General features: G+C 39.4%; 1 protein-coding gene across 6 annotated transcripts in view; it reads left to right on the forward strand.

The window, feature by feature from the left end:
- Positions 1 to 16,992, forward strand: part of palm2akap2 (PALM2 and AKAP2 fusion) — a 117,861-nt gene that overhangs the window by 94,855 nt on the left and 6,014 nt on the right. For 5 of the 6 annotated variants that reach the window (XM_079862132.1, XM_079862133.1, XM_079862134.1 and 2 more), the window contains 2 exons: positions 11,382 to 13,521; positions 16,530 to 16,723. In XM_079862132.1, the coding sequence (XP_079718258.1) occupies positions 11,382 to 13,521; positions 16,530 to 16,723 (2,334 nt within the window). Of the gene's footprint in view, positions 1 to 5,071; positions 5,366 to 11,381; positions 13,522 to 16,529; positions 16,724 to 16,992 lie in introns of those variants that run through there. The other variant, XM_079862137.1, reaches the window with a different exon arrangement.

Here is a 16,992-nt window from a genome sequence, read left to right on the forward strand (position 1 = left end):
CCTCTTCTACATGTCTTCCCGTAGATTAGAGGTCATATTTTAGGCAGGGCGGTGACAGGGTGTTAAGCACAATGTCCTGCGTTTATTCTCTTCTTCACCTCCTTGTCTCTAAATGTGTTGTCTTTGTTTTTCAAACCATCTCTTCTAAAAGCTGACTTAATTTCTTTCTTTCTCAAAGAGGTTTTTGTTGTATTAGCATGTTCTTCCACAAACATGACTTTAATTATTTTAGAAGTAAAGACAGTCTGCAGTATTTGCCGAAGCATAAAGTGTTCATAAACCTCAGCTGCTTCCTCTCTCTCTCTCTCTCTCTCTCTCTCTCTCTCTCTCTCTCTCTCTCTCTGTGAGTTCTGCAAGTGTGTCTCTCTTCAAACATTAAAATATGTGCGTGGAACACAAAAGGAGAAATTCTGAAGACTGTGCTTGTTGCTCTTTTTCAAGCATCTGGGGACTCAGGGCCCTGTTTTAAGGATCTAAGCACATGGTCTAAAGCGCACAGCGCAAGTGCACTTAGGTCATGTCCGAATCCACTTTTGCTAGTTTAACGACGGGAAAAATGGTCGGCGCTCCCGGCGCATGGTCTAAAAGGGTTGTCCCTATTCTCTTAATGAATAATGGGTGTGTTTTGGGCGTAACGTGTTATAAACCAATCAGAGTCTCATCTCCCTTTCCCTTTAAAAGCCAGTTGCGCTCGTGCCATGGCGGATTCGCTATTTACATGGCGGAATTTGCAAGTGGAAAAACTGAACGCTTCTCTAGCGAGGAAATGGATCTGCTCGTGTGCAAGGTTAAAGCGCAAGCAGACCATCTACGGAATAAAGTGTGGACCCACCTATAGGCGCACATTACCAATGCGCCCTTTAAATAACAAAAAAATATATTGTGCCATTGACTTTAGACCAGGTTTCATTTGGTCAATGGCGCAGTCTATTTCCGTTGCCTCAAAATAGCAACGCACCAACAATGCGCCTGAACACACCTAATTTTCAGACCAGCAGCCCATGGGCGCACAAATGGGCGCAAATGCATTTGCTATTTAAACAACGTGGCGCAGGATGTGAAAATCATAACTACGTCGGGCTGAAACTAGCAAAACACACTTGTGTCGCGCCTGGCGCTGCATTGCACCAGATGTATAATAGGGCCCTGAAGCTTTCTAGTTCTATTATGGTTCTATTGTCAGTCTCAGTCTATTGACGCGTTTGGTGGACTTATTGATTGATTTGGCTTCATTTCTACAGTCCCCTATTCTTCCTTTAAAAGCCACAATGTATTTCTCTCTCACTGTGTAAACTGCCTTTTGAGAATGATTTAAAATGACATCTTCTTGCTTGGTCTTCAAGCTATAAATAGGTAATAATTCCTAGTATGTGTGTGGTTTGAATTGCTTAGGTTTGAGTTTGGGATGATTATATTCATTTAATAGTACTTTATTAGGCTCACTCAAGGAGGTGTGTTATATCTGAAGAGATGCCTTTGATCTGACAGCTGCTTGGCACACCTGGAATACATGACCTCCATTTGGCCATCTTTGCTAGTTGGCACTATGTTATGCGTGGTATTTTTCAAGCATGGCCAGTATTGGCAAGTAATAAAAAGCATTTCATTTAATAGTAGAGTGACAACAGATTTTTCAATATCTTCTAGTTTTTCCAGGAACAAGCTGTATTCAACAATTCGCTTTTATAGTGTGACAAAAGACTGCATTGCTTAATTTTGTCACAGTGTTAAATGAAATGACAGCATCTTGTTTTAATTATATATCTCATACTTTTATTCTGATATTTAAATTAGGGTTTTTGAGTTTTAGTTCTCCTAAATAATATGGAAGCCCATTTCCACCACATGAGAAAAAATATGATTTGGTCAATCAAAATGATAACATTAATATACATAATTATAACATCAGAAATTTGTTTTATATCATAATTTCAATTTAGTATTTCACAATTACAACTTTTTATGTCAATTTCGACTTCAATTTCATAAATTAAAAGAAAAATTCTGTGACTTTTGTCAATTTCAAGTTTGCATCTAATAAAAGTGACTTAGTATATCATAATTTCAACTTTTTATGTCATAATATCTGTTTTATCTCATAATTTAGTATCTCATTATTTCAACGTTTGTCAATTTCAACTTTGTATACTTAGTAAATCATAATTCCGAGCTTTTATGTCATAATTTCAACTTTTCATCTAATAAATATGATATAGCCTTAGTATATAATGATTTTGACTTCTGACTATTTTTTATATCATAAGTTCAATTTAGTTCAATTTAGTCACAATTTCAATTTTTTATATACATTTCATCGTCCATTTCATAAATTTGACAGTATATCCTAATTTCAACTGTCATAATGATCTGTGTTATCACATAATTTATTATCGCATAATTTATACTTTTTGACTTTTGTCAATTTTGACCTTTTATGTCATAATTTCACCTTTTAATCTGACAAATATGATTTTAGTATCTCATATTTGACTTTTATGTAAATGACAAATATGATGACATCATTATGACTTAATTGCATAATTTCAACCTTTTATGATATAATTTCATCTTTTTATGTAATCATTATGACTTTTTATGAGATTCCACATGTAAAGCACTTTCTCGAAAAAGGTAGCTTGACTACAGCTAAAATACACCAATAAACATTATCAGACCTGATAATATATTATCAGAAGCCTGTAAGATAATAAAGCACAGTCTGACAGTAGCCTCCCCAGCACTGCTTTATTATTATTCCTGATGCACAGTGACACACAGATTGTGGGCGGAAGGATCTCTCTAGCAGAGGATGACACACCCCATCCCACTGCTGTCAACATCCTCCATTAAAACACACTGCCTTCAAACTCCAGAGAAGGAGAAGTTTCCAACAACCCACAACTTCACTCATTTGGGCACCAACAACATTTTTAAACGTTTTCAAAGTGTTTGGAGGATATGTGAAGGATATTGAGGACACGCTAATGAAACAGCAGTAGAAGCACTCTTTTACTAAGCAGTCTCAGTCAGTCTATCATGTGAAGTGTTGGTTGACATGAAGGTTATACTGCGGTCTTTGTGTATCTCAGTAAAGACGCGAGTGTGTGGTGTTATTATTAGCACAAAGACTCTTTAACAGCCTTGTATGACTGAGTGGCTTTCAGTTCTCACAGCGATCTTGCCTGGATCTCTTCTGCTCTTATCTGTAATTCTATTGTGGTCCCATTTAAAAAAGATACTTGTTGTCGCAAGGACATTATGGTCTTACCACAGCGAAATCTCGTCAGGGACGTACTGTACCAACTTCTATTTTGAGGTTTCAATGAAAACAATATCTAGACATCTATTTAATCATCTAACCAATTTCACAATGTGTACTTCATGACCTGATAAGATGGGGTTCAAATATGGGATGGGATACAAATATTACACCATAGCTTTTGTGAGGAAATTCCTGAAAAGAGTATTGATAGAGCCTGATTAGATGAACACAAATCACATTGTAGTTATTCAAACTGTTTATGGGACCGGTCGGTTACTGTGAATGGGTTAGCAGATAGTATCAGTATTATCATAACTGGTAGTATAGAGCAATGCCGTAACCACTATTTATAAAACGGTTAGTTCCAGTCCTTGATTCTGATTGGTCAATAGCTGTGTTTTATTCACGATAAAACACGACTATGACCGCTTCACCAAACGGTTCAGTGTATCACTACACAACACCCCTAGCAACCACTCTTAGCAACGTAAACATATGTTCTCATTGATATTGTTCATTGAAGCTCATATAGAGTAGATTATTGTGAGAGATTGAGTAAGCGAGTGTACCTGCATTTACAGTAAATATAGCATTTTCCTTATTATTTCCTTATTTTCCTTATCCTTATGTTATTTCTTGATAACAGACCGCTGCTAAGTATAACACACCGTTGCCATGAAAAACAGAGCGTTGCTATGGACGCAGGATTCTAACCGTAGAGACGGAACGGACTATTTTCTTTAGCAAAAGCAATGCAATCATTTTTTAAATCAGTAAACTCCTTTTTAAATCAATATTTTGTGTCAAATTATTGATTTATTTGGTAGGTAGCCATGTAATAAGCGGGATAATGTAGAGCGAGGCGGTTGTTATAGCGAATACAACCCCTTCATTTTCCTGATTCCTGATCAGCCTGTCGGGGGTTGTATTCGCTATAACAACCGCCTCGCTCTACATTATCCCTTACATAAAATATCCGTTTGAATGTCCGCTGCAATATCTTGTCCTTTTAACAGTTAATGGGTTTTCCCGTGCCCTGACACGCTAGTCAATTGTCAGTTGCGTCCAGGTTGTGGCTTCTCCGTGTTCACAACTTTCAGTCCTTTCAATATAGAAGTATCATCTTCTTTACTGACTCACTCACTCATAAAGACAGTCTTTGCCACCATCTAACGGCGAAATAATATAACTTGTTGCTGTTCATGGTCAGGGACTATTTTTTCCAGCGGAAGGAAGGCTTTTAGTGATTTTACTTATTTTACTTTTTTTTTTTTTTGGCTTTAATATTAGTATTCAGTGGCAACCGTTTTATAAAAGCAATAAGGTGCTCGAGGCTAGTGCTGTATCTAATATTAACAACGCCCTTCAGCTGTGACTTATTCACGATACAGCACAGTCTCTCGTACCTTATTGCTTACATAGCCTATTCACTGTAGACACTGAGGAGGACATGTCCACAGTTCTTTGTTACTAGCCTATATAACTATTATAAAGTGTTTCCCATAATTGTATTGTGCTGTGGTGAAATTTCACTTGTATCAGCTTCTGAAACTTGTGTGAATGTGTGAACGTATCCAGTGTGAGTAAGAGAATCCAGACCGCATGTTTTGAGTCAGTGGTGAACAGTGTTGCTCACCCAGACGCCCTGCGCCTTTCCTTGTAAGGTGTCTCTAGAGGAGTTACTCCCTCGGCCCGGGTCGGCTCTGACAGAGTGCTTCTTTGTGTGAGGACAGGAGGAGACCACACCCCTCACTTTTAAACCAGACCCCCTCTGCATGACATCACAAGAGTCCTGACTGCAGGACAGCCAGAAGAGAGAGAGGCATTGTAGGAGAGCGGACGGAAACGAGTGTTGCGGGGTGAGTGAAGCACACATGAGGAAGAGGGGCGGGGGTGGGAAGAAGTGGGAAGAAGTCGCCCCGGGACGGGTTTCACTGGGGCTCCTCAAAGCCTTATAGTGTGAGGAGGACTCTTTCTCACATTACAGATTTGACAACAGGACACTCAGGACTTCTAGTATTTGCTGGGTTTTCGCTTTTCATTTAAAGGAGCTCTAATTTCATGGCAGAAGTCTGTTAAGAAAATTGGAAAAGTATGAAAAAGGTAGGAAGCAAATCACTCTTTGGAATTCGGTTTTGGGCTAAATATAGGAGGCCTATAGTTTCATATTTTCATTTTGAGTCTGAGAGAAGTAATGATTAAGAAGTTACACGTTCATAGCTCAGGAGATTTATTTGAAGTCTTTAGTTTCGTTTCATCTATAAATAAGCTTTGTGTGAGATGTTTCTCCTAAAATCCATAAGGCAAAGTAAAAATGATGATTGTTGAGTAATTTGATTTTGGGATTTGGTCAGACTTCATATTATAGTTGATCTTAACTACTACTGTATGTACTTTCAGTATAGTTTACTGTACATGTCGGTGCATTGTAAGTACATTTAAAGTACTTGCTTTTAATTAACATTATTAACTTACATTATTACTGTACTTCTACTATTAACTCACCCATAACAGTAACCCCAAAACCCCTGACCCTACCTTTACTCCTAAACCCAACCACACCTCAAACTCATCAGCAATAAATGCATTATCCAGAACAACATGCAGTAAATCTATAGTTTGTGGGTATTTAATGTTAGTAGTAGTTAAGGCCACCTAATATAAAGTATGACCTGACACTTTTTTTTTTTTTTTTTTTGTCCATAATGAGATCTCTGATATTTGACAGCAGACTTTGGTAACGAAGTAGAATTTGATGAGATATTGTTAAGATCTCTTCTTAAACTCCAAGAAGCACTTGCCTTAAGCAAAAGTGTCCGTTTGCGTTCCACTGGATCCAATTGAGAAATGATTGGGATTGTTTCATGTTTTGAAGTCCTGCGTTCTCTGTCTGCGCCGGTAGAGTTGATAATCCTATTTCAGGAGTCTTTCATCAGCAGTGTGGTCTGATGGGTCTGTCCTTATGAGCTGCTGAAAGTCATGCTAGACACAGGCATCTTGCATAACCGTTAAAACTGAAGAATCTTTCTGTTCTTTGTCTTAATCGGAGGCCAGAAAACATATTTTGAACACTTAAACCACACTGGAAATTTCCTTTCATTATAATCTAAACTAAATGCTGGGTTGTGTCAACCCATGTTTGTGTCAAATATGGACAAACCCAACCCAATTTTACATTAAAATTGTAACCCAACGGTTGGGTTTGTCTATATTTGGCCCAAACATTGGCTGAAACAACCCAACATTTTTTAGAGTAATCAAAATATCAAACCAAGTGGCTTTTGTTTAATAAAAGGATTTTTTTAGGTTTTAAATGACTAAATGAACTATTTCTGATTGTCAAACATTGGTAGAACATATTTGATATAATGATCTACACCTGTCTGTACCTCCATTAAATATCGCCTGGAGAACACTTACAAGTCAATGCAAAAATGGCTCAGAAACATTCATACATTCCTAAACATGGCTTAAGTGCCCAAATACTTTTTGGGGCCACTCCTATTGAAAGAGAAAGTAGGGCCCAAATGGTGTCTGTCTGACTAAACACTTCCAGATGCTGTGAGGGCAACAACATGCAGAGCGCAACGTAAACAGAGGCACCAATAAACCCGTTTCAGAGTAAGAAGACTAATGTGAGGCACTGTGCCCATGAACACATTAACTTACAAGTTGTATAAATATACAAGGAGTTTATCTCCATTCATCTTAGCCTTTTGTAGGTTTATATACACATTCAAGACCATGCAGACACCCCCCCCCCACACACACACACACACAGTTTAATGACGTGAGGCAGGGCTGTGTATCCTTCATCACTTCTATTAGACTGCCGGAGCCTGGAAGACAGCTGAACTATGCCGGGAATGTCAGAGGGGGTTTAGAGGAACATCCGTGGAGAGCGTCTGTTCCTCAGAGGACACACTGATGTCCCTTCACTTCTGACTGCTCACGGCCACTGACTCCGGGGAATACAGATTTAATGCACAGCCTCTGCAAAGACAGCTGAGGATGGCTTATGGTTATTGAAAAGAAAAATATGAGGATTGCTAGAGGTTGCTCTTTCACTGTTCAAGAGACTTCATGGATTTCTTAGTTATGTTTCTTTACCGAATCAGCTTGGCCTTGCTAAAAAAAAATCAGGGCACGTTTACACGACAATGATGTACTAAAAACAGACAAGTTTTTCCTTCGCGTTTCTCGCATACTGGCGACAACTTTGTCAAAACGATCCCCGTTTACATGGATCCACGAAAACGACAAAAAAAATGCTGTATTATTCATGCCAGGCCAGTAGTTGGCGATGTTACTTTGTAAAGAAACACTATGGACTGAATAGGTAATACACATGCGCATGACGTCACCTTTTTCACATATTCGCATTTTTGTTGTTTACATGTCTTTAGTAAATCCTGTCCCCATTAGACAAATCTTTGTATTTTTCTACAACTTTCGAATACTTAAGTTGAGAATCAAAGGTTGTGATTCATGTCAAACTCTTTACTGAAGATACGTGCATGGTCACTGTTGTTTTTTTACTTGATCTTGGAAGAATCTGATGAGAAATTATTAAGTTCATATTAAAATTACAGTCTTTAGTATCTTGAGAAATCTGAGCACAATTTGAGATACTGTTGAGATCTCTTTTGAGAAGACTTAAGACAAGCAGGAGTGTTTGATCTCTTATTAGAGCTCATTGCTGAGGACTAATTGAGATATAAAAGAGATTGCATTTGTGATTTCTTCTTATGTGTGAGAGAGAGAGAAACGCATGTGTTGTGCTTTTAATGCTTGATTGGATGTTCGCCCGCTGTGGGAAGTGCTGAACAGGACACATGAGACTGTGGTAAAAACACGTGGCGCTTCTCATGAAACCTTTTATCAACACATCCCGGTCAGATTTGACAATTCTCACACGGTGATGTCAAACAATTTCCAACCACTAGATCATCACTCGTTTTGGCATGAGGGAAGGAGTGGCCTCATGCAGACTAGATTAATATTTTATCATGGCTTTGTTTCAGAACTGATGAGTTGATTAAGTGTTTTGTAGTGCTCAACTCAACACTCTGTATGTAAATCTGTCCTAGGCTGTTGGCTTGAGGGAAATTCACATGACTTCCTTGTGTCATTATTTGGTGAGAGTTTGGGCTGGACGCTAGTGAACACCCTGAAGGGAAGGGTGGTCTGTGTGACTGAAGAAAGGGGTCTTATTGAGCTCATGCCACATTAAAGACACATGTGACACTGCCTGCTACTCAGACCCAGAACAGCTTGAGACAAGAAGGAAGTTATTAACACTGCTTGATCTGAATTAAATCTGCAGATTGACTTAAACAGTTCATATTCTGCTTTTTTAGATCAAGCCCTCTTACATACTTTATAAAAATCTGGTAATATTAGTTATGTATGTTCATTTGGCATATATATAAATTAATACAAACACTGCCTGTGATTGGATTGTTACTTATATAAAATGCTGGATCATTTTTTAATATTTTTAGATTCATATATTTTATCATATTGTTGTTATGATTCAAATATGAATGTTCAATAAATTTAATAATGATACACTTTTAAAATGAAGGTTCTTTATTGGAATCAGTGGATACATGAAGAACCTTTCACATCCATGGAATCTTTCCATTGAACAAAAGGTTCTTTGAAGTGGTTTATTAGTTCTTCACGCTAAGAAAAAAATTGTTATTTTAATAACTATCCATTGAAAGCTTCTTTGGAGAGTCAAAAATTGTTCTTCTAAAGTAGAGTGTAAATTTAAATTGTTTTGAAATATTGTTCCATTAAAGGATTTGCTCAGGGATAGAAGTTTTGGTTAAAAGTGTATTAGAATCCCAGTTCTAATGATGTAATATAGATTTTGTTCCACCCAGTGTTAAAACAGGAATAGGTTTACTTTATGTGGCCATGGACACACCATCACCTGAAATAGCACATGACTTTGAGCTGAAAATAAAGTTATTTCAAAGCAAATTCCTCTTTTCTAGGCTGTAAAAATAACATCACTATGCTGCTCTCCCACTATGCTGCTCTCCCACTAGTTTATTATGCTTTTCCATTTATGGCAGGTTATATTACCGTTATTTTCTTTACAGGTTTCTGACTAGCCTTTTCAGGAACACCAACTTTCAAACAACAGCAAACAACTGAAATTGCTCAGGCATGCACACTCGCCTCTAAAACATAAATGCTGAGCAAAGAAACAGAATTCCTGCAATGGCCTCTGTTTACCAGAGAATACGGCACTATAACGGTTTGGCTCAGTAAAACTGCACTCTAGACAGGACTTAATAGCAATAACACTTTCACGTTTTAGTATCTTGTATGGATGCAGTGGTTTTGTGTGTTGTTAAAGGTTTGCTCGGGTACTGTTTACTTGCTTTGGTTTGTGGCATCCTGTGGTTTCCAAACTTGGAACCAATATCAGCAGAAGAATTTCAGCTGGAACAGCATACCAAATTTGTAGCCAATATTAAACAAGAAAGCATTCAATAGAAACTTGCATACACTAATAACATTAAAGAAAAATGTAGAACATATTTTAGCAAGCTTGTCATTCCCCAAAAAAATATTTGAAAATGACCCAAGACAAAAAACAAAAAAAGCTCTGTCAGATTTTTCATTTTAAAAGGGCTGTCCCATCTGGTGAATGAGTAGCAATGAAAGCAAAGCTCAGTGTAATAAGTGGTATTTTCCCCTGAGGAGACTTTACTGTGCTTCATTCTCCAAATGCATCTCAACAATCTCCCACAGGGTTACTAGACCACTTATAGGTATCAGTACCAGATCCATGCAATAGAACCCCCCCCCCCCCCCCCCCCCTGCAATTATTCCTCTGAAAATAAAGTGTCTACATAGTCTAGACATCGGTGTTTTCTTTTGGTAAATAACTAGGATCTATTACCCACTCACACCCATTAGACATAGAGATGGAGGGGCATAAGGAAAACTAGGGCATGCAAAACCTTTCCTTTTATGTTTTTCTTTAGTGTTTTCTTCAAATTAGCCTGTGTTTGGTTTGTTTCTCATGAGTTGAGCTGAGCATAAATCATTACAACCTTGCTTATCTTATGATGTTCCTGTAGCTTATGAAAGGTCAAGGGTTTGATATGCAGGGAAACAGATGTAAGTTGCTTTGGATGAATGCTCTGCCAAATGCATAGATGAAAATCCTTCAAGCAAACAGAAGAAACTGAAACAGAAAATATATTTACTTTATGTTCCATTGCAGGTCAATGGTATTTTCCAAAAAGCGTGCATTCCTATCATCTGATGTGGGTGTGTTAATGGGGATACTAAGGTGAAAGTCCCATGTTTTCCTCTCACTTGAGACTTGTGCAACTCCATTATACCACTGAGTAGACCTAGAGAAGAGACCTTAAATTATTAAAACTCAGGATCAGATAGCAGAGGTCAGAGTTCAACAAACCCATTATCTTCCACATCTTATCACAGTCCACCTATATTATGCATGATGGTCACATGCAATATTTCCTTTGGGATGTTGCTTTGGTCTCTGATGTTCACACAGTTGGTGGTGTAGTAACCAATATAATTGGGGTTCACTTAGTTTGGGAAATTTCTGATAATCTGCACACAAAAACAACTGAAGTACTCTGCAGATAAATAAACCAAGTACTTTTGGTTTGGGGCAGGGGTCCATCTATGCACATATTTGGCCATTGCATCAGATATTACGTTATTTTCAACATTGCATTTTTGCATGCAAAGACACAAAGTCTACATAATCAAGAGCGGTTCACTTCTGCAATTTCTCTTATATCAGCAGCAAGAGTTCACAGAAACTGCACCACAGAACACCTTCTTAAGTAGACTCAAGTGCGATTTACATGTGTGCACCCAAGTTCAGAAATAGTGTTCAGGTCATCAAACAAACCCAGTTGTGCACTAAATGTGTTACTGTATAGTTTCTGAATTTCAAAGGTGTGAAATGTCTGCAAGTTAGAAAAAAGTCGTCATGCAATTATGTATTTTCATGAGCGACCATAATGCTCATACCTAATGCAGTGTATATTGTGAAGAAGAAGAATTGCATGAATGCATGTTTGAACTAATGCGATCTCTGTCTTTATTTCCCTAGAAGTCCCCTGTACTCTCAGAGGATGACAGTGAGCTGAAAAGAGAGAGAAGCCTGAAGACTGTAAGTTTTTTCGATTCAGTGAGTGTGATATCCACTGGTGAGAGCAGTATGGAGCTTGAAGTTCAGACTAAGACCCAGCAAAGTTATGTGGGCAGTGGGCAAAACAGCGTGAGACACGGGGGAGAAGGACTGGACAGCGAAGTTGCCAAGGAAATCCTGTACCTGGATCAGGTCCTTGAGGACAACTGTTGTGACCCCAGGGCCGAAATGACTTCAAATGGGACAAGTTCCCCAGAGATTAACTCAATTAGAGTTCATGGAACTGGACCATCTGTGCATACCAGTGACACATCACCCTTGCACAACCATGAAGTTGTTTTAGAAGGGAAAAAACAGACCACTTTTGTTGATGATAACTTTAACACTAAACCCAATGGTCATTCAGCGATGATAGGAAACGACTGTACAAGGTCACCTGACTCCCCTAGGACAGCAATCAAGAAAGAGGCACGTTTTGAGCTCCGACCATTTCATGAAGAGAAGAAACCATCAAAACTATTTGACAACCCAACTGAGAAAGAAGTCCGGGTGAAGAAAGTCAGACCCACGGAGGAGATTGCAGAGCTGGAGAGGGAAAGGCTGGAACTCATTCGGGGTCAGGCAGTCAAGAAAAATCCTGGAATTGCAGCAAAATGGTGGAATCCACCTCAGGAAAAGCCACTGGAAGAGGAGCTGGAGCCAGAGCAGCTGGAGTCTCTTCGAAGATATGAGGAGAGGAAGCAGAGGAAGCCAGAAACCAACCGTATGCCACAAGCTGCACCCAGACAGACAATCTCCTTCATCCAACCTGAAACAGGAAACAAGGAGGACGTTGTCATGGAAGAGATTGACTTTTCTGCAGCACGCAAGCAATTTCTGCAGATGGATCATAGCAAGCAGCCCACGGCCCCTAAGAGGAACGTGGCACCGCAGCTTTACTCTGCCAAACCTTTCTTCAGGACTCCCGAGGTCACGCATGTAGAGAGGCCATGCGGTTCTGTCACAGTTGCCAATCAAGAACGGGTCACAATCTATGACGGAAGTGAAGTTACTACAGTCAAAGCTGAAAAGATTTACTGCAGCTCCGGAGAATCTGTCATACCACCCAAAGATGGTTTGGCTCAGAACGAGTTTAAAGATGATGATTTTACTTGTGCCCGGGCAGTGATGACCATTGTGAAGGAAGAGGATTCTGATTTGTGTCAACAATCTTTGAACAGCTCCTACCATACGGAAGAAATTGACTCCGGGTTAGATGACCTATCCCTGCGGTCTCAGGACACCACTGTACTCGAGACGCTCTCCAATGACTTCAGTATGGACAACATAAGTGACAGTGGTGCATCAAATGAGACCATGAGTGTCTATTTGGAAAACTCTCTTGGGGAGTACTCTTTTCCCTCAACTCCAATGGCCACTACACCAATCAATGGGAAACATGAAAGTGGTATCAAATCTCTAGGTGAACAGAGTGGGTCTTATCACGGAGAAGGCTTGACGGAAGAAGAGCTGGAATACCATGCTGGTATTCTTGTCCAAAATGCTATCCAGCAAGCCATTGCTCAGCAGAATGACAAATGGGAGCCTCTTCAGGCCACACAACATTCGTCCCCTATCCCCGAGAGACATGTGGAAAGCATTCAACCCCAGCCCCTAGTGGAGAGATCTACTGTCACACCACCTCCCAAAGTGCCATCCCCTACGGAGGAGCGGAGAACAATTGCTCCTCAAATAACTGTAGTTCAAGCCGCCCCAGTTATCCCAGTCAACACTTACAAACCCCCCAGTCCCTCTCCACCACCAGCGGAGAAACCAGAATTCAGCTATTTCAGTAAGTACTCTGAGGCAGCAGAGCTCAGGAGCACAGCGGCTGTCACTCGTCCTCAGGACACAGAAGTCACCTCAGGGCCGTTCAAGCTGCGCTCACGCAAACAGAGAACCCTGTCCATGATCGAAGAGGAGATCCGGGCAGCCCAGGAGCGCGAGGAAGAGTTGAAGAGACAACGACAAGCGAGACAAACATTGCACCCGCCCCGTACGCAGAAGCTGAAGGCCAGCAACCAGCCAAACAAGCTGGTCCTTACTGGGAAGACAGCACCAGGTATGAGTATATCCAGCCAATGTGTGCAATCATGGCAGCAGTAACTGAACACTTACTGTAGGGAATAGGTGCAGAACTTTATTTGAGGGCTTTTATTTGAAGGGTAACTTATCCAACAATTAATAGCCCTTTAGTATAAACCATACAATATGCTAATTAGTACTCATAATCATATTTAAGATGCTCTTTGTGCAGTTTTTCATGGAATACACCAGAACTTAATTAATTATTTCCATACTTCAATTACTCAGTCTGATGGTCAATGTGTTGACGCCTGTTTCACAAGTTCACACTTACAAATAAGTCAGATAGAATAAATGGCTGTGGTTGGAACAAGCCAAGAGTGAGGAGTCGGGGTGGTGGTGGGATGCTGAAAACTGTCGAGGAACGTAGGTGAGACGACTGTGTGTGTATAGGCTTCCTCTCATGCTGATAGGATTGGATGTAATAATTGCTGATGACATGTTGATTGGATAGATCATTTGAACCTGCTCCTCCCAAACTTTGTTAATGAAACATCATTTAAAGAAATGTTTGACTACTAATGCAAACCATCAGCTATAACTGGAGGCTGATACATATCTGTCTCTGTAACTCGAGATTGGTGATTGTCAGTCATATCACTGGGATCCTGGAGGTTCTCTTCATTGAGCTACTTTAGTTTACATTCCTTGCACGCTGTGTCCTTTGGGTCTGTACCCGCTGTTCAGCCTGAGTCACTTTTGCAAGCTGTGCTTTTTGAAGAGGGTTTTAAGAAAACTGCAGCATAGTGCCTGATTTGTTTTTCACTGTATGCTTGATGACTACTCTGAACAATTGACTAGATAATGCTATATGGGTAATATAATATATGTAAAAGCTTTCAGTTCTAGCGACCACCAGCAGTTTCAAATTATGTTGGTTTGATGTTAAAAATTATTATAATGTAGCAGTACGTACTTTAAATGTTCTGTTTACGTTTGGTTTTGGTGATGTAACCCTCACCAAAATACTGTGACTGTAACACTCACCAGATACTGTGACAATGGCACAGTATTTAATGGCAGTGTGTGCTTTTCCTTTTGACAACAATGTCTTATTCATGATGATGTCCTGTATTTGAGAAGTTTATGTCTGCCCTCTAGTGGTGTCATAGGGAATGCATGAGTCCTTTCTTTTAGCTTGCTTTTAGCTATTATGCTAAATCCCATAGTGTTGGAATTTATCTTGTGCGATCAGTATCAGTGATTGACCTCTCATTAATGACAGTAGTTCTGAGAGGACAAATATAGACTTCCTGTGAAGAGGCACAGATTTTCTACAGCAAATTTTCATTTAAAGCTTTGCAAAAAGACTCGAGTTGCCAACGTCAGAAGAATAAAATAAGAGTGATTTCAGTTTCTGAGAAAATCAACACACTATTTATCAAATACGTGACAAACTACAACATATTTCCCAGTTCCTTATAGCCCACATCTCAAAAATAGGGACATAATCTGATTTCCACATCTGTAAAATAAGTCTTTTTACAAGCATCATACAGAGTGAAATGGCCTGTGTTTGATACTTACTACAAAGAGCATTCTCTGCTTCTAAAAGTCCAATGCAAGGCTCAAGCTCCAGATCAATAGAATGTGCTTCAGAAAGAAATTTAAATTCTGACATTTTACACTTATCACAGAGTGGAGAAAGGTTTTTTTGGAGAAAGTTTTGATTTAGAATAATGAAACCTATGAATTACCGTGAACTGAATCAAATTGTGTCTAGCATTCACAGAACATGTATGTACATCTCTCAAGCACTCATCCCACATGTTTTCATGAATATTAAAACCAATTTCCTCTTCCCAGTCCTGTTTTATTTTTCCTGTGTTGTTGTCCACCTTTTCTAGGAGTAATTTGTAAAAGTTTGACACACCACTCATACCAGGGTGTACATTAACAATTCTCTCTAAGGTGGGATTCAAAACTTCAAAATCTGGAAAATAAATCTACAAATCGCTCAGTTAGCCTAACAATGTATTAATTTAAGGCAAAAACAATGAGCTCATTTAAGTAATTATTACAAGCTGTGAACATAATGATTACAATAGATAGAAAATGTAGCATTGGTGCATGTTGATTCAGAGTGTGCATCATCTGAAGTCCTCGCAGGAGTTGGAGACTCAAAGCATCTCTTCACAGGTGTTGGGGCATCTGAAGTCTTCATAAGATGCTGGATCCAAACTGGAGCTGACGTACTCTAGTTACATTAGGATGGGCATCTCGAGATAAAACAGAAAAGCAAATGGAAAGTAACTAGCCTAGCTGCTGTTCATAACATTAAGCAACAATAACCATGTGCATTTGATCTGATATAACTGGAGTACAAGGTTATGAGATCCATTATGTGAATGCTTGGCTAAAGAGATGCATCTTTAATCTAGATTTAAACTGGGAGAGCGAGTCCGAGCACCGAACATGGGGCTCAGGAAGGCTATTCCAGAGTTTAGGAGCCAAATGTGAAAATGCTCTCCCTCCTTTAGTGGACTTAGATATCCTAGGTACTACCAGAAGCCCCTAGTTTTGTGATCTTAAAGAGCATGATGAATTGAAGGGCGATAGAAGATCAGTTAAATACACAGGAGTTGAACCGTTTAGGGCCTTAGAGGTCAGTGGCAATACTTTAGAATCGATAGGTAACCAGTGTAGAGATGATAAAATTGGTGTTATATGATCATATTTTCTTGACCTGGTAAGAAGTCTAGCAGCTGCATTTTGGACTAATTGTAGATTGTTTATTGAGGATGCAGGACAACCAGTTAGTAATGCATTACAGTAATCTAGTCTAGAGGTCATGAATGCATGAACTAACTTTTCTGCATCAGAAACAGATCACATGTTCTGGAGCTTAGCAACGCTTCTGAGGAGGAAGACATGAAATATGATTTTCAAAAGACAAGTTGCTATCAAATATAAAACCCAGGTCTTTTACTGTGGTAGAGCAATGATTATTATGGTGTGTATAAGTGTGTATTGGTCTGTCTGCAGGTAAGATTGAGAAGGTCCGTCCGGTTCCTCCAGTATCGCCCTGCTCTTCAGAAGGAGCTCTGCCCTCGCCTCTGTCTGATCTGGGCAGCGACGACTCTGGAGGAGGACAGCGGACCAAGAACTTCATGCAGACTCTGATGGAGGACTTCGAGACTCACAAAGTCAAGCGCAGAGAGAAAGCTGAGGACAGCAGTGTAAGTCTCTTATGGTCAGCTTAGAATGTGATATTTTATGGCCTAATGAATTGTCTGTGGACTCTTCTTGCACTAAATCTCTCAGACATCCATCCGCATACCATTTACAATCAAAACGTTGAATTTCACTTTAATGGTCTGTTTGGAATTAGTGATTCCTAACTGCTGAAATACCATAGCTATGACTTGCATCAGAAACATAGTTCGTCTTTTTCATCTCATGCTAAGAAAGTGAGAAAAGGGACTTTCCAGCTCAGCTTTAGAAACTG

The sequence above is a fragment of the Squalius cephalus genome (genome assembly GCF_949319135.1).
Source record: "Squalius cephalus genome assembly, chromosome: 24".
Taxonomy (NCBI): Eukaryota; Metazoa; Chordata; class Actinopteri; order Cypriniformes; family Leuciscidae; genus Squalius; species Squalius cephalus.